The sequence below is a fragment of the Bombus huntii genome, chromosome 6 (genome assembly GCF_024542735.1).
Source record: "Bombus huntii isolate Logan2020A chromosome 6, iyBomHunt1.1, whole genome shotgun sequence".
NCBI lineage: Eukaryota > Metazoa > Arthropoda > Insecta > Hymenoptera > Apidae > Bombus > Bombus huntii.
Genome location: NC_066243.1, coordinates 6,166,496 through 6,190,329, shown reverse-complemented (window position 1 = coordinate 6,190,329; position 23,834 = coordinate 6,166,496). Strand labels below are relative to the sequence as shown.

The 23,834-nt window shown below is 26.0% G+C and overlaps 4 protein-coding genes across 8 annotated transcripts; 1 reads left to right on the top strand and 3 right to left on the bottom strand.

Moving 5' to 3' along the window:
• Positions 1-1,187: 1,187 nt before the first annotated feature.
• On the bottom strand, positions 1,188-9,966 carry LOC126866946 (geranylgeranyl transferase type-2 subunit alpha). Of its 2 annotated transcripts, XM_050620984.1 has the most exons (8): positions 9,820-9,966; positions 4,611-5,193; positions 4,274-4,384; positions 3,993-4,111; positions 3,467-3,654; positions 3,190-3,381; positions 2,518-3,093; positions 1,188-1,734 (listed from the first exon to the last, which is right to left on the bottom strand). In XM_050620984.1, exons 2-8 carry the CDS (start codon positions 4,611-4,613, stop codon positions 1,292-1,294), a joined length of 1,632 nt encoding a protein of 543 aa, XP_050476941.1. In that variant the 5' UTR covers positions 4,614-5,193; positions 9,820-9,966; the 3' UTR covers positions 1,188-1,291. The 2 variants fall into 2 exon arrangements, with proteins under 2 accessions (XP_050476941.1, XP_050476942.1); XM_050620985.1 differs by lacking the exons at positions 4,611-5,193; positions 9,820-9,966 and having other exon boundaries at positions 4,278-4,390.
• On the top strand, positions 5,189-7,743 carry LOC126866965 (prostaglandin E synthase 2). The gene is made up of 5 exons (XM_050621014.1): positions 5,189-5,994; positions 6,103-6,177; positions 6,376-6,713; positions 6,833-6,944; positions 7,346-7,743. The coding sequence occupies exons 1-5, from the start codon at positions 5,692-5,694 to the stop codon at positions 7,709-7,711; spliced, it is 1,194 nt and encodes a 397-aa protein (XP_050476971.1). The 5' UTR covers positions 5,189-5,691; the 3' UTR covers positions 7,712-7,743.
• Positions 8,031-11,911, bottom strand: LOC126866991 (uncharacterized). Its single transcript, XM_050621068.1, has 9 exons — positions 11,803-11,911; positions 11,466-11,618; positions 11,261-11,391; positions 10,934-11,066; positions 10,290-10,412; positions 9,925-10,008; positions 9,250-9,402; positions 8,593-8,721; positions 8,031-8,413 (listed from the first exon to the last, which is right to left on the bottom strand). The coding sequence occupies exons 1-9, from the start codon at positions 11,909-11,911 to the stop codon at positions 8,304-8,306; spliced, it is 1,125 nt and encodes a 374-aa protein (XP_050477025.1). The 3' UTR covers positions 8,031-8,303.
• On the bottom strand, positions 11,715-23,821 carry LOC126866928 (intraflagellar transport protein 122 homolog). 4 transcript variants are annotated; one of them, XM_050620947.1, is made up of 18 exons: positions 23,673-23,821; positions 23,330-23,598; positions 21,448-21,511; positions 20,920-21,029; positions 20,719-20,839; positions 20,199-20,409; positions 19,899-19,972; positions 18,390-18,660; positions 18,068-18,229; positions 17,635-17,932; positions 16,958-17,328; positions 16,427-16,819; positions 15,350-15,764; positions 14,974-15,200; positions 14,440-14,821; positions 13,719-13,885; positions 13,332-13,493; positions 11,715-13,111 (listed from the first exon to the last, which is right to left on the bottom strand). In XM_050620947.1, exons 3-18 carry the CDS (start codon positions 21,498-21,500, stop codon positions 13,025-13,027), a joined length of 3,504 nt encoding a protein of 1,167 aa, XP_050476904.1. In that variant the 5' UTR covers positions 21,501-21,511; positions 23,330-23,598; positions 23,673-23,821; the 3' UTR covers positions 11,715-13,024. The 4 variants fall into 4 exon arrangements, with proteins under 4 accessions (XP_050476904.1, XP_050476903.1, XP_050476905.1 ...); XM_050620946.1 differs by lacking the exons at positions 23,330-23,598; positions 23,673-23,821 and having other exon boundaries at positions 21,448-21,596; XM_050620948.1 differs by lacking the exons at positions 20,719-20,839; positions 20,920-21,029; positions 21,448-21,511; positions 23,330-23,598; positions 23,673-23,821 and having other exon boundaries at positions 18,390-18,592; positions 20,199-20,360.
• Positions 23,822-23,834: the final 13 nt, after the last annotated feature.

The window sequence follows — 23,834 nt, the reverse complement described above, 5'->3', positions numbered from 1 at the left end:
TTTTACTGTATCAAACCTCAATGAAAGTAAAAATATTTAATGTAATAGATTTGTTTCATTTGATAATGCATTTTTGATTTTACTAAATTTATTATTACGCGCGGAAAAAACTGCTTGTCCTTCAATAAAAGTAAGTTTCATTAAGCAACATTCATGAGTACCATATTATATATATTTATATTTTATGAACAAGTACTAGCACATAATATTTCCTAAAATTAATTTTGTAATAAAAGCAAATCGGGAGTAGTATACAAATTCAATATTTTCAAAACTTTCAAAACTTTTGAAAATATAAAATTCACAGAATCTAAATCGCATTCCTCAATTTTAAATTATTGGATAAAATAGTAATTTTTAATCATTCGTTAATTTTATTATAAAGTTCATTTCATTTTATATAAGTAAATACTTGTCCTTCAAAACAGATTAATTATTTAATAATAACTACAATGTATTATTTAAACTTAAGAATTGTTTTAATATGTATATAATATACACATAAAAAATCTTTTGTATAGGGTTACTATTGTTTACAAAGCAAGTCATAATATTATCTTTCATCTATTATTTGTATCAATTTCACAAGTTACAATATAAAAAATCAAGATGTTCTGCAAATCATTTTATTGTTTGTGAACAATGTGGATAGTCTTAAGTCTCAGGGTATACAAAAACTTTATCTTTATGTAAAGGAATTTGTAATTTTATCTATTTATTTTTTAATTACATTAACTTTTTGACAATGTATCAATTTGACAACGTAAGATAAATTAAATTGGGAAAATGAGAGGCAGGTAATAATTAAGAAAACATTAAAAGTAGTTTAAATTTAATTAAAACAGAAAATGTATATATTATTTATGAAACTATATATTGATTCAAAATACAAATTTGTATACTTAAAGAATTTGTAACAAGGACATTACATAGTTTCATTAAGGAAATAAGCTTTCTTCTGTTATCTTAATTACCTTTTTATGCAATGTAGAATTCAGATATTTCTGATTTTTTTAAATTTTTTACAGTAACAAAAGTAATTAAAGTACTTTAGTCATATATTTTATATATTACTCTATTTATTGAATATTGTATTGAATGAAAATATATAATATACATTAAGTTATTTAAATTTAGAAACTAATTATACAAATTTATAAGAAAAGGTGTAATATAATACAAAAAAATAATAAATAAGTATTTTTATTCTTCCCATATAACCAAACATTAAATTTTTATTTATATACCTATGCTGGACAATATCTTATTATCAATATGTGTATTACGAAAATCACTCTACATATAGTTGTAAATCTGGATTGATTTGTATAATACTATTTTCTAATTCTTTAAGATTACAGATTGGATTTTCTCTTAAATCAAGTAACTTTAATTTATGTTTCGTTAGTAATTGTAATATTTCTTCTAAATTATTTAGTTTATTATTTCTTAATGATAAAACTTCAAGATTCTGTAACATAGGAAACTCTTTTAAATTTTCCATTTGATTGCTTGAAAGTGACAATTTTCTACAACTTTGGAGTAAAGATAATTGATTTAAGGAATGTGATAAATAATTTGCACTAAGATTTATTTGCTCAAAGAAACTAAGATATTCGTTATTACTGAGTGTGGTTAAATTTAATCCAGAAAGATCAATTTCTATTTCTGTTTCTTGATCTTCTTCTATATTCCATAATTCAGAAATTTTGTATTCAATTATGTATTTGCTCCCTGAAAAAAATTCATTGTTTAATTTCTAAATTAAACTAACAAATAATTAATTATTATAACTTAATCAAAATTATATTTTAACATGATTTTATATATTTTTCTAACAATTAATTCTATATCTAATTTTATAGCATTTATAAAAGTCATTAATTTTAGAATCAATTCTCCAATAAGGACAATCAATTTTATCAAACTTAAATTCTACAAATTAAAGTTAGCAACTGTAACATTTATATAAAATTTTTCAAATTTTTTAAATTTATATATTCAGCAATAATATAAACTTACTTAACCTTAAATAATCTAGAAATAAGTTCTGCAGAGTGTTTCAACCTTAACCAGACCCCTAAATATCTTCTTTATCTTTGTATAATTGCAACTTGTGCTGCTATCGTGTCAGACACAACTTCTCCTTTTACAAAGTGCATCACTACTGATTAACGTCATTCTGAGCACTTGTATTAAGACATACCCAAACATTGTCTCAGGATTTTATTTTATCAATATTCAAGATCACTTTGAGACTATATGATAGACAATATATGTATAGAGTAAATTTCCTGCCAAAAAATAAAAGTGACTTTCAAAAAACTTGGTAAAAATTACCTTAAAATGAAATTTCTTTTCTAAAATATTTCTTTTTTGGAACCATTCACATTATATCTTAAATATTTTCTAGTATCATTAGAGTTAAAAGAAATATGTAGCTGCTTGGTTAAGGATGAAACATTTTGTATATATATATCATTAAATTTTTATAATTTATTCGTTAAATATACTTACGCAAATCTTTATAATAATTGGACCGAAGAGAATCAATATTAACAAGAACATTCAAATTTGTTAAAATATTTTCATAAAACTGTATAAAATCGATTTTCCTCATTAAAAGAATACTGGTTAAATAACCCCACTTATTATTAGGTTCCATTTCTACAAGTTGTTTGTAACTTGATAATTGTTCTAGTAATTGATCTTTATTAGAACAGGATTTATATTTCCTTTTTCTACATATCCATTTCTGATTAACACAGAGTAAAGGATAAAGTATTCCTTCAATTTCTATCTGAACATTCTTTACTTCATATAACTGTTTTTTAAATTTTCCAAACCACAATTTCGAAATCTTTGTTTCATATAAAGATTTCCATTGAACGTTCTCATTTTCATTATTTATTTGTAGACATATTGACTCAGCTAGTATATTTTTATTAGCAAAAAGGATCACATTATTATCTTGTATTAAGGCTTGAGAAAGAATAGGAAGGCATTCATGGGTATCTAATAACCATCTTTGGTAGAACCAAGCACTCGTATCACTAGGATCTGTGAATGTGGCATTCATGACCAAATCTAATTCTAAAAGGGAAATGGTAATTTTGCTATACATATTACAAAATAGTGTCACAGCAAACATATTTTACAAACGCTATTAATATTCCATAAAAGCATTACCTTGTTTCTTTTTTTCATTAATATTGTTTTGGTCAGAATTATGAAATATTTTTGATAACAATAAACTTCTGTAATGCCAGGAAGAATAATTAGAGAAATTATTTAGAATCTTTGAGGTAGCAAATTCAAATTCTTCTTCAGGAGAAATTTGTGCTTTTTGTACAACAAATTCCCTATAATTCCAACAATGAACTAAAATAGACCAAAAATAATATTTGTATATTTTACTATTTTGTAAATAATAAAAATAAAAAATTTAATAACATTAGTAACTTACAATTTCTGTCATCTAAATTTAAATACTTGGTGCATAACATTAGTTCCCTTTTCCAATCACAGTTTACTAAATGATTCATAATCCATATTCGTTGATACCATACCCAATAAGATTTAGGATTTTGTTTTAAACAATCTTCGGTAAGTCTTAATTCATTTTGATAATACTCCTCCAAAAGATTTTCATCCCTGTTTATAGTTATATTACATGTCATATAACGTTCATTTTGATGTTAATTTTTACTCATAATTGTTAAATTTTAAATTTAATAAATTTGTTACTTATATAATATTTGAATTTAAATATATATATTTATTATTCTGTGTTAGAAAAATTTTTCTTCATGAATCTTAAGGGATTAATACATATATATTTATAATATCACTGTATTATGTATAATACGTTATACATAAAAAATTATATTAATAAAATATCAAATAAGATGTACTTATTATTTAATACTAAAGAGTTCAAATAGCTATTAATCATTAAAAAAATATTAAAATTATTGCTACCACATAATTACCAATCATTATTTGTAAATGCCTCTCTACGAATATTCCATAAAGTATAAATATCTGGATTTTGCTTTACCATACGTTCAGTAACCGTCATCAATTCTTCATCATAAATCTTATCGTTTCTCTGTAATATATAACAATAAATAGTTACATTTTAATAAATTTAACTAAATTACTTTTTCTGTATTTTATTTTTTAATTAGGCTGCTTATTATTTAACTATATGAGATTGTATAAACACAATTAGCACTATAATATATATTAAGTGATATATTTGTGAGATTACTTTCTTAAACACAATACTCATGCCAATTCTATAACGTGAAAGTTTTTCAGCTCTTTCCTTCTTCTTCAATGCTTCCTGTTCTGCAGTTGTTTGAACTTTTACTCTGCCATGCTGAAAATTTATTATTTTTTTTTATTGCAAATTTAATCATATCAAATGTAAAATATACAAAAAGTATATATAACAATCAAATAATGGAAATGTTACATCAAAGGTATTAAATTATTTTATTTTTTTATTTATAGTATATACCACCTCTGATAGTTATATTAAAGTACTAATAATTTATAAGGATAATAATAAAGTAAAAGTACAGTTAAATATTAATTTTAATTACCATGTTGAATATCTCTCCTAATCTTTTTTAATATATAGATATATTTGATACTTTTACCTAACTTTGAGGTTAAGTTTGTTTGTACTGTTTTAATTATAAATACACAGATATGTAATATATATATTATATATATGTATTTATACTTTCGAGATTAATAGATATTATTCGTTCCTAATAGCTAAAGCAAAATTACATTATAAAATCACAACTTCATTTTTTTTTCAAACATCTAGTTCAGCTACGAAGCTTTAGATATTAGTTGACAACTATTGACAAGCTATATAATATATGCGCGCACAAATGTACATGTGTGTCACCACGTATCATTTATATTTGAAGATGCTATTCGATTCAATATTTAACATTAAATTTTCGGTTTCTTTTATTCACAGACAATATGTAAATTACCGACTGTAATTTACATACTTTATTTAACTGTTACGCGTTTGTCACGCCTGCGCAAAATATATAGTACAGAAGTATAATATAAATTACATAACCTTTAAAATTTGTTCATGATACAAATTCAATAGTACATAAATAAAAATCAATTATCAACAATACCGGTGGAAAAAACGTTTTACTCAATTAACCTGTAGATATTATTGCATCTATTCTACAAATAAATTAAAATGAGTTTATTAAAGATCGAATATGAAATATAAATTTTTTTCCTATAAATTGTAATTTATAAATGTGTAATATTAAATACCTATCTTCTAAAGAATAAACTCTTTATAAAGTTAATAAACTGTTTATCAGAGCTAATGCAAAAGATAAGTGTTATTAATTATACATTTAGTGGAATAGTAAACAACAATAAATAAAAATACAAATTTGTGCTGGATATTTTCTTATAATTTTATTAGATTATTTATTAAATTTCGTATTAGAACGAAAATTAAATGTGAATAACGCGTGATCTATAAAGTTTATTACGAAAGTCATATATTTTGTAATTTTAATGCATAACCTTTTTTGTAATTGTCATATTACTGAGAGGAGCAAAATAATTTATTTAAGAGTAACATATTTAAAATAATTAATTTATTTTAATCTATGTATATAATAAGACTTCATAATGTCTATATTGCAAAGACTGTCAAGATTTCCACAAAATTTATATTATGCAAAAAATGTTATTAAAAGATATCCAAAACGAAATGAAAGTATTTTATCAGCATCTCAACAATCTTCAATGCTAAGAACTGTATTTAAAGCAAGTCTAGTAGGAATTTCTATAGGATTTCCTGTTGGTATAGCTATTACCACAGGATATTCTTGGTATAAAGATATGGAAGCTTCAAAAACATATCATCTTCAAGGAAAAGAAGAAAAAATTAAAATACTTAAAGAAAAACCACCAATACCAGTTTCTAGAGAAGTATTTTGTGTTTACATATTAATTCATGCTTATTTAATTCAAAGCTTAACATTGGATTAATTTGTTTTTCATACATCAAAATACTTTCTTATTTTATTTTTATTGCAGATTATTTTTCCAGTGGACACTACTGAATTAAAATTAACTCTTTATCAATATCAGACATGTCCTTTTTGTTGCAAGGTAAAATATTCATATGTATCATTTATTTAGTAAGTACTGAATTAATAGTATGATAAAGATATAATTAGCAGCATGTATATTTTTCAAATGAAAATATAAGTGTAAAATATAGTAGCTAAATTTTAATCACATTTTTTTAGAAATAATAAATTATTGTTTTCATAAATTATGATAATTGTAAGTATAAAACCACTTTAGGTCAGAGTTTTCTTGGATTACTATGGAATATCTTATGAAATTGTGGAAGTTGATCCTGTATTACGGAAAGAAATATCTTGGTCATCTTATAAAAAAGTACCAATACTTTTAGCACAAGTAGATTCAGGATATCAACCTTTAAATGATAGTTCAATGATTATTTCTCTACTAGCATCATATTTGAAAGAGAGATCCCAAAAAATTAATGATTTAATAGAATATTATCCAAGCATAGCAATGCATGATGAAAATGGAAGATTGAAATATGAAATTATGAATAAATACTTCTTAATGTATCAAGATAATTTACCTGCAAATAAAATTATGGATAAGATCATGTAAGTTCCATTGTAGAAAGAATAGTTATTAGTGGCATTAAAATTACAATACTAATACTTATATTTTATGTTACTAATATTTATTTACGTTTTATATTTTGAGTAACATATTGTTCTAGGGAAGAGCGTAAGTGGAGAAAATGGGTTGATGATGAATTTGTGCACACACTATCACCGAATGTGTATAGAACACTTGATGAAGCCTATAAAACTTTCAATTGGTTTTCTAAAGTAAGTAGTTTAATAGCAGTTAAGCATCATAACACACTATATAACCAAGCAAGATAATATAATAATTTTAGCATTAATGTATAAATTAACCCCTTGCCATACTTTTACGAGTCTGAGTCGTGATGAGAATTTTGAGCTAAACTTGAATATCACAGGTCAGACTCGTGATCTTAATCTCAGGCCTAGTGTGAATGTCTTGAATGGTGTCTTTTTTCTAAACACGGGCACGGCTATCTACGCACTCAGTCGCACGATATCATGTTTTAAGTTCCGACACTGTCTCAGCCACTTCGGCTCCTTTCTCGACCATTCGGGTCAACGTTTGGGCCCAGATTCTTCCGAGTATGGCAAGGGGTTAAAAAAAGAAGGTAGAATGAAAAGATACTTTTCTAATCAATTAGGTTGGTAAATGGGAAGAATATTTTCCAACATGGGAAAGATTAATTATGATAAATGTAGGTGCAACAGCTATGTGGCTTATATCAAAACGATTAAAAAAAAGACATCATTTAAAACAAGATGTTCGACAATCTTTATATGATGAAATCAACAAATGGTTAAACGCTATTAATAAACATGGTGGTACATTTATGGGAGGAGAAAAGCCTAATTTATCAGATCTTGCTGTATATGGAGTTTTGAAGAGCATAGAAGGATGCAGTGCTTTTAAAGATGCTTTAGATAATACAAACCTTAGCACATGGTATAATGCTATGACAAAGGAAGTAGAAACTCATTCAGGAAGCAAATATTTAATGACTAAATAATATAAATAAAACATATTGATTTGTATTGTTTACATTTTTATTATCTTATTGTTTACATTACAGTTCTATTATCATTTATTTGTGATTATTTTTTCATAATTCATTTTGATCATTAAAGAATACTAGATAGAATAAAATTATATTTTATGCTCTTTTATATTGGTATCACTACAATAAAAAGACACAAGAGAGATTGTATTATAAACAATAAATTTGTAATTAGAATTTGTAATTAGAATAAATTTGTAAATAGAAATTAAAGAACATATGAATAATAACAGTTCAGTTCAATATATGAGAAGAATAATAACATAAAATATAACGATAAAATTAAATATACCTATATTTTAACATAAAATCCAATAATGATGTAATATAACAATGGTACAATATTTACAATTCGATAATTAGCAAGAAATAGTACACATGATTCTTCAAACTCTTAGTATTTTACTGACTGTGATAATCGTAGGAAAGGGTAGCAAATGAAAAAGAAAGTCCTCCAAACCAAATAAAAATTATTATATCCTATAATATTATCATTATAGTGTATATGTCATATGTATATGTGAAATAAGAACATGCTTTTTATTTAAGCTACACAGGGTAGCTGACGATACATTAATGAGAATCCTTTATTTTCCACTTCTCCAACTTCATCGCCATCTGTGACAACATATAGTACAAATGGCTTGGAGAAAGCTAAAATAAAAGAAGCTATTATAATAGAATCATATAGTGCACATATGTATGTAAATTTTGTGCATATATATATATATGTTATACATTATAAACAGACACAGAACTATGCAAGTTATTTATATTAAGTATTTTATGTTTGGTTAAAAAGAAAATTATAGATATAGTAAATATGTACTTACATGTTTTTGTTATAAAGCCATTACCACAAAATCGTTCTGTACCGACTGCAACACCATTTTGAAATGGATGTGGAATAATAACAAAATCTTTAGTGCAATTGGTTCCTTGTTCTGCTGCATATTGAGTACCTATTTATTTACAAATAATTATACTAATTAATAATATTAAAATAATGATTTGTTTTCATTTAAGAAACGATTGTTTTTGGAAGTAACAAATTATTTTGCAACATTTAATAAGTATAATGTGCTTTCATTAGTATTATAATGAGGCACGAGTATCATAAGTACATTAGTCAAATTTGCAACCAATCCGAAGATGTTTATAGAAGTTAAAAGACATTGCGAACATAATTTTTAGTAGGAAAATAATATATAGCATATTAAACATATAATTAGTGTTAAAGATGATCTCAGGAAATATTATGGCTTATATAGTAATAATATTTTTGACAAACATATGCTTACAATAAATATTTTGAAATTTCTATATACATTTTCAAATTTTACTGATGTAATCATAATAGTTATGTCTCATTACAATGCTAATAAAATTTGAAAATGTTTTGTATGATATATTAATATATGATATTATAATGATAATAATATATTAACATTTTTAACATTTGTAAGTAACTAATTAGGACATCATGTTACCTATTAAAGTAGAGTCAAATGCACCAGTATCTCCAGAAACGGTAAATGAATTTGAATTTGTTTGAGACCATTCAATGGCACAATATCCTTGTGCCATTCTTACACATACACCATAATTCGTATTTGCGATTTGTCGTGTACCTATTGGTGGTTCTAAAATAATTTTTATTACCTAAGTTTTATAACTTTTATTATTTTTTACTATTTAATTATTGTTAATAATTAAATGGCATTCCCATGAATAATAAGTATCTTCTATTAATTAATTTTTATTAATATCCATAAGAATACTTTTTTTTTTAGACAAAATATTAAAAAATTTGATAATATAAGACTCAAAAAATACAATTTGTTGAACTTTTGATATACAATACTTATTATAGGTATACAATTTATATATTCATAAATGTATATAAAAAATTTTACTGTAAAATATAAATTAGATTTTTTAAAATTCTGGTCCTAAATACTTAAATATTTAATTATTATGTAGTTGTAGTTTGCAACTGGCGCATTACTGTATATACTGTATTTTTCTTGTGCTTTCTGGCATATTACTGTATATATTACAGCCATGTACATTTGTATATGTTTTAAGTAAGTGGTAATGTATATAGTTATTTTTAGAAAATAACTAATTTCTGTAAATTATTATTATTATTATAGTTATAATACCTCTTGGATTTTGTGTTGTGCCGTAATTAAAACTTGTTACGGTACCTGTGACACTATCATAATACTGTAAACATCCATTTGGGGCTGTAAGAAGAATTCTATAATCAAGTTATTAGTTAGAAGTATTTTAGTACTAGATATCATTGGTTACTTCTATCTTAAGATAGCAATAACATATTCTCAATATCTTACTTTTTATAAGCTAAAAAAATGATATAACTTTTATAAATAAAAGGCTAAAATTATTTTAAGTTAAAATCTTTTTTAAATATTAATGTACTTAAATGTCAATTTTTAATTGTTAATTATGAAATATATACCTATTTAAAAAAAGGCAATATAAAATATGTTTAAAATGTACATACCCTTATATGTTGCATCACAGGGTAATTGTTGAATTCTTATATTCCAACGACGATCTGTAGGATATCCAGTATTAGTATCAATCGATATCATAATAGGAGTATCATCATTGAAATCCACATACACTGAAAAATTAAAATCAACAAAAGGGTTGATTAGTGTTAAGTTATTATAAGTGTTATTAATAATTGAATGTATTTACAAATACATAATACAAATACATAGTTTCATATGGACATAGATTTACCAATTAATTTAAAGTGCGATTCTGAACATAGAAGATATAAATCATATAAATATACTCCTGCAACTCAATAGTTCATGAAATATATGTATATGTATTATCAATGAATATAAATATAATTCAACCAAATATAATTTTATTAAATTTTTATCTATATTTTCTAAATTATTTTGTTTAAATATAGGAAGCTATTTTACTATTCAAAAATCATAAATTAATTTTTCATTTATCCGGGTAAAGTGTTTCTGCAAATGTTAATTATTTTATTTCACATTAAGTATATTATATATTAAATATTTATACAATTTATATTGTAAAATTCTAGTTATGACATATTTATATACGATTACATATAATTTGATATTTGTATGTAATTATTGTGTCAATAATTTTATTTATTACCATGTTGATTTGCATTTTCTCCACAAATTCGAGGTATTCTGCTTCCAGATGAAGAAACTAAAAGGAGATCAAGGTCACAAATTCCACTAGAATTCGGTGGAGCAAGATTAAATTCCAAGAAATCCAAACGTAACTAAAATCAATTTAGGATATTACAAATTAAACATGAATCATATTATAACTTTTTACAGAAATAGAAAAAGAAAAAAAGTATATGCTAATTCAATTTTCTAGCAAAGTTTATATCCTTTAACTCGATCAACGTTTAATTCAGCGAAATAATTATTATGATGAACTTAAAGTTTTTAGCATATTTTATTAGCTCACTTGGCATATATTTGAATTGCAACGTTGTACTGTTATTGTGCATCGTCCTTGCCTTTCATAAGTTGTTGGATATTCTGGATTTGTGAAATATGTATTATTTACATTTGTTGTGGAACCACATGTCTTTTGAACTGTAAACATTAAATTTAAATGAACTCACTATTCAAATTTCATAAAAAATTGTTTGAATATTTTAATTACTTACAAACACAGCAAATACCATGTCCATTTGCACAACTGCCAGATGGTATTCCACCATAATTACGGCATTCTCTTCTGGTAAAGCAGGTACCATTTAAATTGTTGCTAGCAAGGCATTGCGAGTTTGCAAATCGAATAACACTGAATAGCGGGAAGACTGTTTAAAAATCGATTTAGTAATTTATCATTTTCATACATAATATAAATGTTTATGTTATATTATATAGCAAAAATAAATATAACTACCATAAAATATTAATTGAATTTTATAATTTTTATTATTTTTATTTTGTACCTTCGTCATCTTTAAATACAATTTCATTCATTTTTCTATTACTTACACCTTCCGCGAGACATTGAATTTGGAATTTCCGTGATATCATCATTATCCAATTTATAACTAACGATATTTACAAAAAGGAAGATCGTCAAGTAAGCTACACGCAACATCTTTCAAATTGTATCTGTTCGAAATACTCTCAATTCTTCTGAAGATTTCGTTCAACGGTACTCAAGAAATCAGAACAATTAGCGTACAAATGAAAACCAACTTACTACCTACTATTCGTGTTTATATAACTGGATTATCGAGATATCCATTACACATAAAATTTGGCTAAAGATATGTTCATCGATAATATGATAAATTTGTTACATATATAATATCTTATACTTAGAATTAATTAAATTCAGACAGACTCTTCATACAATATTAATCCCAATTTCTAAGAAATTTCATTAAACATAATTAATTATAGATATGTGCAAAAATATTTAAAAAAGCGAATAGAATAAATAAAGGTACAGATCTCGGTACAAACCGAACGATACAATATCGTTATAATCTCATAACGAAGCAACTGTGCGATTTAATAAGTTTATACAGGATGAGTCACTTAAACCAGGTCATCTGAATAATTTTTTCAATTTTGAACATAAAGAGAAATGTTTGAAACAAAAGTTGTTTGGTTCCGAGGGGAGTCATTACATAATGAACTAAACTTTTTATCAGGTGGAAATTATGAAATTTAAAAGTCACTTTCATTTTTTTAAGTGGGACTATGTATATTTGAACTTTTACGGTTATAATCCTTCTCAAAACTATTTCAATGGTCGTGGTCATTCAAGATCACGGATGTAATAATGAGTGAAAAATGAAAATTGGTGAACGCTGAAACATATTCTCGGCTTTGTTAACAAAATCATACTCAATCAATTCAAAACGTAAACAAGCTTTGTCGAAATCATTATCGCGATCACAAAATTTTTGTTTCAAACATTTCATTTCATCTCCAGAATTGAAAAAATTACTTAGATGGCTCGTCTTGAATAATCAACCCTGTATAATGTACAATTCTGTTATCAGAAATATATAATTGCCGAATTTAAAGTATACGAGTATGTTAGCACAATCGCAATGACATTCGTCTGCAATGGGGTTAATACAAATTACGTACATTAAATTACTTTAACTTAAGTTAAATTTAATTTATAATGGTAATAATTTATTACAGTAAAAATAATATTGTACTTATATAAACGTATCTAGATTAACAAAAAGCACTAATTGGAAATTTTATTTACTGTTCTGCAAAATGGACAATATCCATGTCTTAATAAAGCCAGTTCATAGTCATCCGAATGAAATAACTAAAAAGAATGATAAGCAATTATTACATTTCTTTTAAGTCTATATATCTTATATTTACTATATGATACCTTAATCTAAAATGTTCCGCAGTATTACAAATTTTTATTATTTATTCTTATTTGACTATAAAAACATGTATAACTTAATTTATATAAATTTACCATATATACATACATAACATAAATATAATAAATATACATAACGTTAAATTTCACATACCTTTAAACAAGATTTACAAAATGTAATTTGTAAATCAGGTAAGAGATTTTTAAAATACTTTGTTTTAAATGGTTTTGGCCATTTAATAATTAATACTGTACATGGATCCATACTTTTTAAGACATTTCTTCCCACGATTATAGTAGAAGAACTAGATTTTTCCTAAAATAAGTAATTGACTAAATTAAATTCATTTTACTTATATTTTATAATTATATCTTACAATTATATTTTTTTTATATATTTATATAATTATAACATTTTTAAATATGTTATTAAATGTCAAAAATATTATTCATCACTGTATTATTGACTTTAATTTTATTAATTGCCCCTTAAGTTGTAGAATTATATATTAATTACTGTTACATATGCATTTGAAAATACCTCGTATTTCATTAATCGTGCTGTAAAAAGATCAATTTCAGAGGTGACAGAAAATTGATTTGTAGTTGTAATATCATCGGACGATGATAATGAGTCATTTATTAATTTTTCTGCTTCTTCATCAGAAATATTTTCTTCTAGTTCAAATTCGACCAATGGTAAAATTTCTGCAATTTTTGTATATATATACACACATATTACAATCTTTTTATAGTTTCAATAATTACTGTAAATAGTGTAAAAATATTGTAAACCAAGTCTTTTCTTGGTTGTCAAGTCGAAATGAAGAAATATATTATTATATTAACTACTGTAATTATTATAATACTGCTAATATAATATATACAATATGGTACAATATAACATGTCACTATTTTTAATATGTTTTAAACATTTTCTGATAAAAAAAGACAATCAAAGAAGCAAATACTATATAATAGTTAATATGCTTAAAATATAAAAATCACAATTTTTATATTTAAGATTTATATATTTTTGATGAATTATAATTTTGTACTGACTACATATTTTTTATAAACATTAAATGAAGTATATTTATAAAAATGTATATTTGGTTTGAACATGTTTGCAAATGTTATATTTTCTTCAAATATATTGATTTTAATAGTAAATTTATTGTAATGAAACATTGTTTCGTTTATTCTTGTACTTTGAAAGCAAAGCTAAAAGATGATTAAAATTTCTTAAAAGTAGTACTTACCAAACATTACGAAAGAATACTGAAATTTTAGACCACATTGCACACATTGTCCCTGATTATTTGATGGCAACAGGGGATTAAAGGTCGAACATTTATAGCAAAGAGGTAAAAGTTCTTCAGGATCTCTATAAGAAGATGCTCTAGCATTTAAATTTGAAATTTCTAATTGGCTAAGTTGATTTACTGGAATTTTTGTTTTTCGTAATTTCTCAAGTAATTGCATAGTTAGTTTATTAGCATCAAGCAAAGAAGCTTGTTTTAGCAATGTGTATATTATGGTGAATCTTGAAACTCCTTCTATTTGAATATTTTCTGTTTTAGTTAGAAGAAATCGCGCAATGTTAAAAAGAGCTTCTGGCATTAATGATGTAAATGGTTCTTCCTAAAAAAAAAAAAAATAATTACCTAGTTATATGTATTTAGTATTTTAATGTAATATCAGTGATTTTTGACACACACCCACACACACATTATGAATTCTTAATATTAATTACAGTTATTAATGTATTGTAAAGTAATACATAAATTACTTACTACATATTTATGTACTTCGTGATATGCGTAATAGATTTCAGCCTTTTCATAATATTGAAGAAACATTGTTTGTAATTCATCCACAGTTTTATTAAGATTTAAGCTGATTTGAGAAAGAAGCCAATAAAAGTAAGATGCATCGCGAAATCTTTTTTCAGTAACTGCATTTCTAGCCAACATTATTAAAACCATCACAGATTCGTTTGATTGCCCAGCTATTTGAAATGCTGCAGAATTTAATGAATGTTTTAATATACCATCAATTTTATTATTATTTCGCACAAAAAATCGTCAATTATTTTCTTTTTAAATTTCAAGTTTTCTTTGTATATTCCAATTACATTTTATTCAAATAAAGAAATTTGAGTAAAATTACCCTTTTGTGCTTCAGAAAAATGTCCAGTTTCTGCCAACCATCTAGCATATGGTCCATATATTCTAGCTTTCAGTTTGGGATTTCTCTCAGCTAATTCAAATGCTTCTGGCCAAGCTTGAGCTTCTACTAAAACATCCGCTACATCAGGATCATCTCCTAAGCGATTAAAAATTTCTGCTGCACCATGAGTTGCACCCAGCTTTTTTAATTTTTTAGCAATTACAGTTAAATTATCTCTATCTGCTTTATCAAGTTGTCTGCCAACTTTAATTAACATGTCAATCCAGCCATACTCTGCGATTATATTTATGGCGCGATCAACATCTCCAGCTGAAAGAAACATTTCTGCCGCAGCACGAGGTTCTCCAAGACTTTTAGCCCATTCTGCTCGTTTACGAAGTAAAATTGTACGATCCTGGAACAAAATTTTTATTCTTATTATTTCTGATTTTAATATAAATGTCATTGTAACATATATAGCATCTTGTAACGTATTATCACAAAGCATTACATACTGTAATGTAATGTCATATCTGTAATAAAATTTGTACCTGTGCGCATACCTTTTTTGTCATTTATGTATAGTTTGTTACTATATTTTGCATTATATTAAAATAAAAATATGAATTTATTGAAAAATCCAAACATAAAATATTTATCTTTGTAAACAATATACATATATATGTAATATCGTGAATGCTTAGGCTGTAGATGTCGCTGCTGAGTACGGCCGCTTTTCTTCTCATTTTTGATATCGTGAAAGAAAAATCGGACTCCGATCGCCTGAATTCGAACCCGGGTTCCGAACGTTCGTAACCTAAGGCGCTAACCGCTGTCATCATCCGACACTAGTTAGTGCCGAGTCGTGGTATTTGCTATCGAGTGCCGCCACAGGCCTTTTTTCCACGATACTACATATATCATTTTTAATCCTTAATGATTAAGATACACGCTAAAGCATGTGAATAAATTTTTTATAAAATTAGACAATGATCATGAAATTACATGGTAATAATGACATAGAATACCCTGTATAAAACTAATATGAAAATTTAAATAAATGATTTCTTCACTAACCTGATTATTTCCACTAACAATAAATTCTTGTGCAATATCAAACATACGTAGATCAGAGTACATAGTTAATGCATATTGTTGTAAACCAGCTTTTTGGAAAAGTTTTGCAGCATCTTTCAGTTTTCCCATAGCAGCTGCAGCAGTAGCCATGCATGCTTCTCTTCCCCATTCTCCAGATTTAAGTTTTTCTTCCACTTCAGATAAAACTTCTATATATTTTAAATTTTTTATTCTAGCAAAGGAAGAGTATGCAATATTTAATTCCAAATTTTTTAAAGCAGCTGTTCCTAAAGCAAACCAGTCAGAATCTGCTACTCCAAGACATGCCATGTTGTAAGCATTAGAAAAAAGACCAATATCAATATATTGATACATAAATAATGATAAGGGTACCTATATACAGACAATAATATTTTAGTTATCATCATTTATGTTATCATAAATTATGTTATATTACACTTAGCATTTTATGACTTAAACTTCATTACTTAATAACATATTTGTTGTATATATACCAAAGCACAAATTTACCTCTAATGTGACAATAGAAGAACCATTTAAACAATACACTTTTGATTCATTGTGACCCATGACAAGTCCCGAAAATTTTTGTCTATATTCCGCAAAATCGCCTACTTTAATTGCTAAATATTCTCCACTAGAAAAACACATTATATCTTCAAAACTATTATTAAATGTCACACTATTTACATTTTGAAATTCTTGCAGTTTTTCCTCTGTATATAAATCAAATACAGAAAGGACTCCATGATCACTAACAACAGCAATTTTTTCCTTTAATGAACTGATATCGAGGCATCTTACAGAACCCTCAACTTTTATTATATATGCTGGGAAAGGATTATCTAAATATATTTTTACTATATAGCCAGTATTTAAACCTAAAAAACATGAAAATAAGAGTTCATTATATATTTTATTTTTATTTTGTTAATCAAAAGTAATAAACAAATCATTAATGCTAAATATTAATATAAAAAAAAAAGAACTAAATTGTCATTAACACATGACTAAGTTTATGCAAACTAGCTGATTCTCAATAAATTAATAATTTCAATAGAACTATATAATTAATATTATTATAATCATATTAAGTATAATTAATTCATTTTTTGTTAAATTTTCATTTTTCCTTATCTCTTACAAAGATATTTTATTTAAATTTGCACAAATTTTGTAATACGAACCTACATTAAGGCACTCTTGTCCAATTGGTCCACCAACAACTTTTATATAAGTTATAAGTCCATCAAGTATCCATTCTCTTTCTATTGTACCATTGAAAGATAGACTTTGTAATTGTCTTTCTGTACATAAAATTAAGTTGTTCGTAGTGACAACAAGTAAATTACAATTTAATGTTTGATTTAATTTTTCATATATTCGATAATGCATTCCATCATTGGAATTTGATGGTTCATAAATTATTACACGTTCCGATAATTGAACTGCTAATCTGTTTCTATACACAGCAATACGATATATCTAAAAATAAAATAAGACATTTTATATAATGTATCTTATTTATCAGTATTTTTAGTACACTATTTCAATTTAAAAATTAAAGAACGAATTTGTATCTAAAATTATATTTATTATCAAGATATTTCGTATACTTACCAAATCTTTGCACTTAATGCGAACTTTTTGATTAGTAATTAAATTTTGTATTATTACATCAGTCATATTTTCTCTATATGCATATCTATCTCCATATAATCCATGTATAACATCCCAAGATAACTGCAAATATGTTATTGTACCATCTTGACAACCTAATGCCTAAACAAAAAGACACGTAGCTCCTTTTTAAGTACTTCTACAGCATATTAATTATAAATATTGAAGTAAATATTAAAATAAATTATACAATTATAAGTTTAAAGAAATAAGAATTATAAAATTAAAGACTGAATAAAAAATGAAAAATTTTTATTCATACAACATGTGTAGAATTTGGATGTACAGCACAACTCCAAACCCAGGAGGAAAATGTACCACCAATGTTAATCAATTGTATTCCATCATATGTCATTAATAAACACTGTCTATTACTTCCAGAAATTAAAATATATTGATCTCCTGCAAAGTTACACATTTTAAGTGGCATAAAATTGAGTTGTCTATCTTTCCCCAATGATTTTCCTGAAATTGAATAAAACGATAGGGTTCCATTCCATTCTGCAATACAGAGAACTTCTGCTAAATCTTCCCTATGGATAATAAAAGAACTCATTACTAAAATTTGTTATTTGCTAATCCTTTACAGAAAATCTATGAAATATTTAATACATGACGTTAACACTTTGACTGCCACCTTAGTCATATATAACCAGCCACAGTTTCTCCTGTGACGCCACGGTGGTCATTGGTGACCAAAGTGCTTTAACTTCTTACAATTGTAAAAATTGAGTGAAAATTGACAGTTACGGCATTATGAATATAACCGATAAATAGAAGATACTTTGAAATAAAAAGTGCCCCATTGAACAATTAAACATTTTTATTAGAACATCAATAAAAAAAAAAAAAAATGGGAATAAATCTTGCATCTAACAGTGCACTGTGTTAAAACACTTTAAACATAAATGTGGCTCATCAATACAATTTGGACAATAGGTGGTCACCTTTTTGGTCCGATTCTTAGCAATTTTTGATCCTAACTGTTTAACATTTTTTTTATAGCACTCTCTGCAAAATATTCGTGCCAGATACGCTTGCTCTTCTTTCTTCTGCATTTCGTGTCACGATGTTTGTCGAATAAGTATATTTGATGGCTCTGGTGAATGACATAGTGTAAGGTGCATTGCGAGTGCCATTCTAAAATCTGATACCTTAATTTTCGTTTTTGTTGCTTGTTTATAGAGTATCATCGCGTTTGAAATTGATGTATTTAACAATAACTCTAAAGCCAATTTTATATACTACTTGAGGGTTCTTCTATGTGATGTAGAATATGCTATCATTTAATCTGATAAATCTACAGCACATTTTTCTCTGTTGTAATCTACTACTACCATTGGTTTATCACAAACATAATCTTTTTTGACCTCTATCATTTCAGCCGAATGTTTCATCGAAATCATAAAAATAATCATAATACTGTTTACTAATATCTTCTACACGTTTCAACAATATATTCTGGACATTTTGCTTACGACGAAATAACGAATGCGAATGGTTTGTTGAAATAAACGAAGGCTTGTTATATGTCGCTATCAACTGTTACCAAGGCGCTACGGTGGTCACCTGTGATCACCAATAAGATAAACGGTCCATTCGGGAAGAATGTTGTCTTACATCATCAATTTATTATTATTTTGCCATTATATGCTTTGAATAATAAAAATACTCCCGTTGCGCCCTGAGCGAAACATGTGATTTCGGCGTGGCAGTCAAAGTGTTAATATATATACAAGTAGTTATTATGTGAAGTAATTATTCTTTTTACCATTGACGATTCCACAACAAGCTCCAAATAGGTATTCCATTTTGTCTATCAATTCGTGTTTGCTCTTCTCCATTCTAAAATATTAAAATAAATTCAATACAATTTACATGAAGTTAAACTTTTTAAATGTTTTCAATCGTGAGCATTCTAAACAAATATATACAATAAATAATAAATAAATAGTTAAACAATATTTAAATAATAGAATAATATTTAATACACTTTTATATTAACAATATGATATATATAAAACTATTTACATTGTGTAATGAACATAGATTTTAAACAAAGAAAACAAACTTTATTTCTAATAGAGACATAGCCAGATGCCAAGCCAATTGCTAAATATTGACCATCATTTGTCCAAGCACAACAATTTACTCTTCCTCTTGATTTATGCTTTACAACTGCTTTCTGTTCTGCAGACCAGAGTGCTATGTCTGACAAAGAACAACTTAAAAGTTGATGTGATACTGGATTGAACTGCATAGCTTGAACAGCTTCATTATGTCTGAAATATAGTATTGTAAACATACAAGACATTAATGTATGTACTATATATAACTATCATTATAAAATTTTAAGACTATTTTACTTTTCATAATATTTTCTATAAAGATATGTATTTATACTTAAGATTTCTAACAAACTCATATCTTTTCATTTATAGATTTTATTAGTTAGTAATTTATTCAAACACATTAAATCTCTATCTCATAAACTGTAGTATTGTATTAAAGTGAAAGATTTGGTTATAATACATTATCAAAAATATTATTTCTATCTTAATTGTGCTATTTATAAAACAGAGATAACTTACGAATATTTAAGTATGCCTTCTAATCTTGATGTCCAGATAATAACACTTTTATCAGCACTACCTGATGCAAATTTTTTGCCATCTCTTGCATAACATACACAATAAACTATATCTTTATGCCCTATAAAGTATAAACAGAAATATAACTTATATTTTATCAAATTAACTCTTTTATTTGGATTCATAAGCTTCATTACATACCTTTTAATGGTTGAATTAAAGTACCTTCATTAGTTTCATAAACAAGAACTTGTTGTCCAGCAGCAATAACTAACTGAGTTCCATCTGGATTAAAACATAGATCATATATACTGAAAATAAAATTGCAAAAATATTTTAGTAACTATTGCTGTAAATAATATAAAATCATCCTTATGTCACATAAAACATTTATATCACAAAGTTGGAAATAAGTAAATTATAAAGGACATAAAATTAATCTTACATAATTATTAATATTAGTAAAAAGATTTTAGTTTCTATGAAGAAAAAAATCATTAATTTAAAAATGTATATATTATACAACATTAAATAACATTTAAAACATAATAAATTATAAAAATATAATTATTAATATAATTTTTAAAAATATGTAAAATCTTGGATTTATTTAAAATATTAATTAAAGTATTAACGTAAAAATGTAATTACTCCTTATTTTTTACCATATTTTACTTAATTCCATATATAATCATATATATTGCCAAAGATATATATTTCTATACTTACCATTGTTCAGATTTATCTTGGACTTTATCAACCCAAGTAGGAGAAGCTTGCATTGTTTATTGTTCTATATACACACACATACACACAAAAAGTTTTGTTTTACACTTAATTTTACGGAATCATCTCTACGATTTTTGTATAAAAGTTTGTTTTCATGGTTTCCATGGAAACAGTTAAGATGGCGGCATTTATGTATACTAATAAAACAAATTCACTTTTAAATTACACAAACAGTAATACTAAGAAATAATTAAAATTGGCATTATATAATTTGTATGAATATTACTCTATGTTTCCAGTGTATTGTTACATTTCTTATACTAATTCATTTTTTGGTTAAACTTTACTTTAGGAGAAAAAATTATTGACTGCCTTTTTTGCAATTTTGTAATTTTTGACGTATAGAACCCGAAAATACAAGTTTTAAGGTGAGAATGACGAATCCAATGGTTTAAAAGTTAAAACTATATGAAACTGAGTATTTTTAGGATATGTGACGGCCACATAAACAAGTTTTGACACTTGCTAGGGAAAATCGTCCAAAAATTGAGTTGCGCTCAGTCATGAAAGATCAACGTGGACGATCAACAAAGTTTGTGTTCTTGCGAGATAGACAAAGATGAGTAGAGTGTCTCTGTCTTCGTCTGAGCATGCCACGCATGCGCAGAACGAGAATCTTGTCTTTTCTGTTGATTTTTCACAACTAGTCACAACTCAATTTTTTAACTGTTTTCTCTAGACTTCGATATATAAGTGTTGAGACCTACTTATATGTTCGTGAGGTATATTACACATTACTTTGCTACTTTTACTACGCATATTGCTTCTATCTATAATCTGATTGGTCTACACAGATGAGCATTCAAATACTCTAGATTTCCATTTATCTTATTCAAAACTATGTCTTCAGATCGCTTCTATCAACGATACCATTAAATCAATTCTGTTGTGATGATAAAAACGTAGCCAAAAAAATTCGCATAAGCGATCGGCAAATTCATCGTCATGGAAACAACCTCTCCCTTATTCAGTGTTTTACCGATCGCTAATTGGATTCTTCAATGCTATCATTACTAGCTGTAGTTAAATTCGTCAAAAGTTAGTTTGTACTAACATAACCGACCGTAAAATAAATATTAAATACTAATCATTTTCGAATTTAAACCTAATACAAATAAAATTTAATTTCATTTATCTACAAATTTCGTGCTTTGATTGGTTGTTTTATATATGTATCCCTCTGCAGCTAACCTGGCATAACTTTCAAAACTGTTTGTGTGGATTTCATTAACAGTAATTACAATTTCCTTTATTATTAAAATGAATGTTGTTACCTCACGATTTTGCACTAATATCATCCTATAATGATATATAATATGTTAATATCCCATAATATGTTTGTTTGGATGTCTACCATACCCAAAACCCAATGATTTTCAACTCTCAACTGTCATAATTATATCTTCTCTTTCCGAATTTTGCTTCGTCAATCAGTTAAATAATATGAAAATAACAATATTTAAATGGAAGTAATACAAAGAAATAGGTTATACAGAAATATGGAAATAAAGAATACTTATAGAAAAAATTGCAACTACTAAAAAACAAATTTTTCAAAAGGTAAGAGAAAACTTATACATTAATGTAGTCTAAATCTATGAAAAAGAGTGTCTATAGAATGAAAGTATTTGTAAAGGAACGTTTATGCCAGATAGATAATACCAAGACAGATAAATATACCAGTGACACCATTTTCTATATTAATGTCTACTTAGAAAGGGAAATTGTTCTTAAATTCTGTACTATCTACTTTTCTTACTATTCTTATCGCTATGTAGAACATTTTTTTGAAAACGCAAAATTTTTCAACTTTGGCACTTACAGTGTTTTCTATAAACACTTTTCAAATATCGAACTGTTACATAAGGTACCAGAACATTAATCGGAGACCCAAATTCCGGAATTCCCCATAATTTCGGTTTCTTTGCCTGTATGTTTAAAAAGTTATCCACTGTTATCTCCCAACAGCAGCGAAACCACGCGGCAATTGTTACGGTTGACAGTAGCGCACAATCATTGCCTAAGGTGGGGTCGCATAGTTCATGCGCGGTATTCTCATATGAGAAATCTCGCACAAAGCAGTACATTAATCTAAATAAAATAAAATAATTTTTTAAATAATTTGAATAATGCGTTAAAATTAGGCAAATAAGTTAAAAACTTACTTAATTGCTTTATTTAAAGGAAGGCGAACTTCACCAAAAAATGAATTAATCCTGCATACTGTCTACATTTCCCACGACTGACAGAACATCGAAATCGACCAATTCCGTGCTCTGCTTCTTCATATAACTTCATCGGCTTTCGATGAACACCGTAGTTCTTAT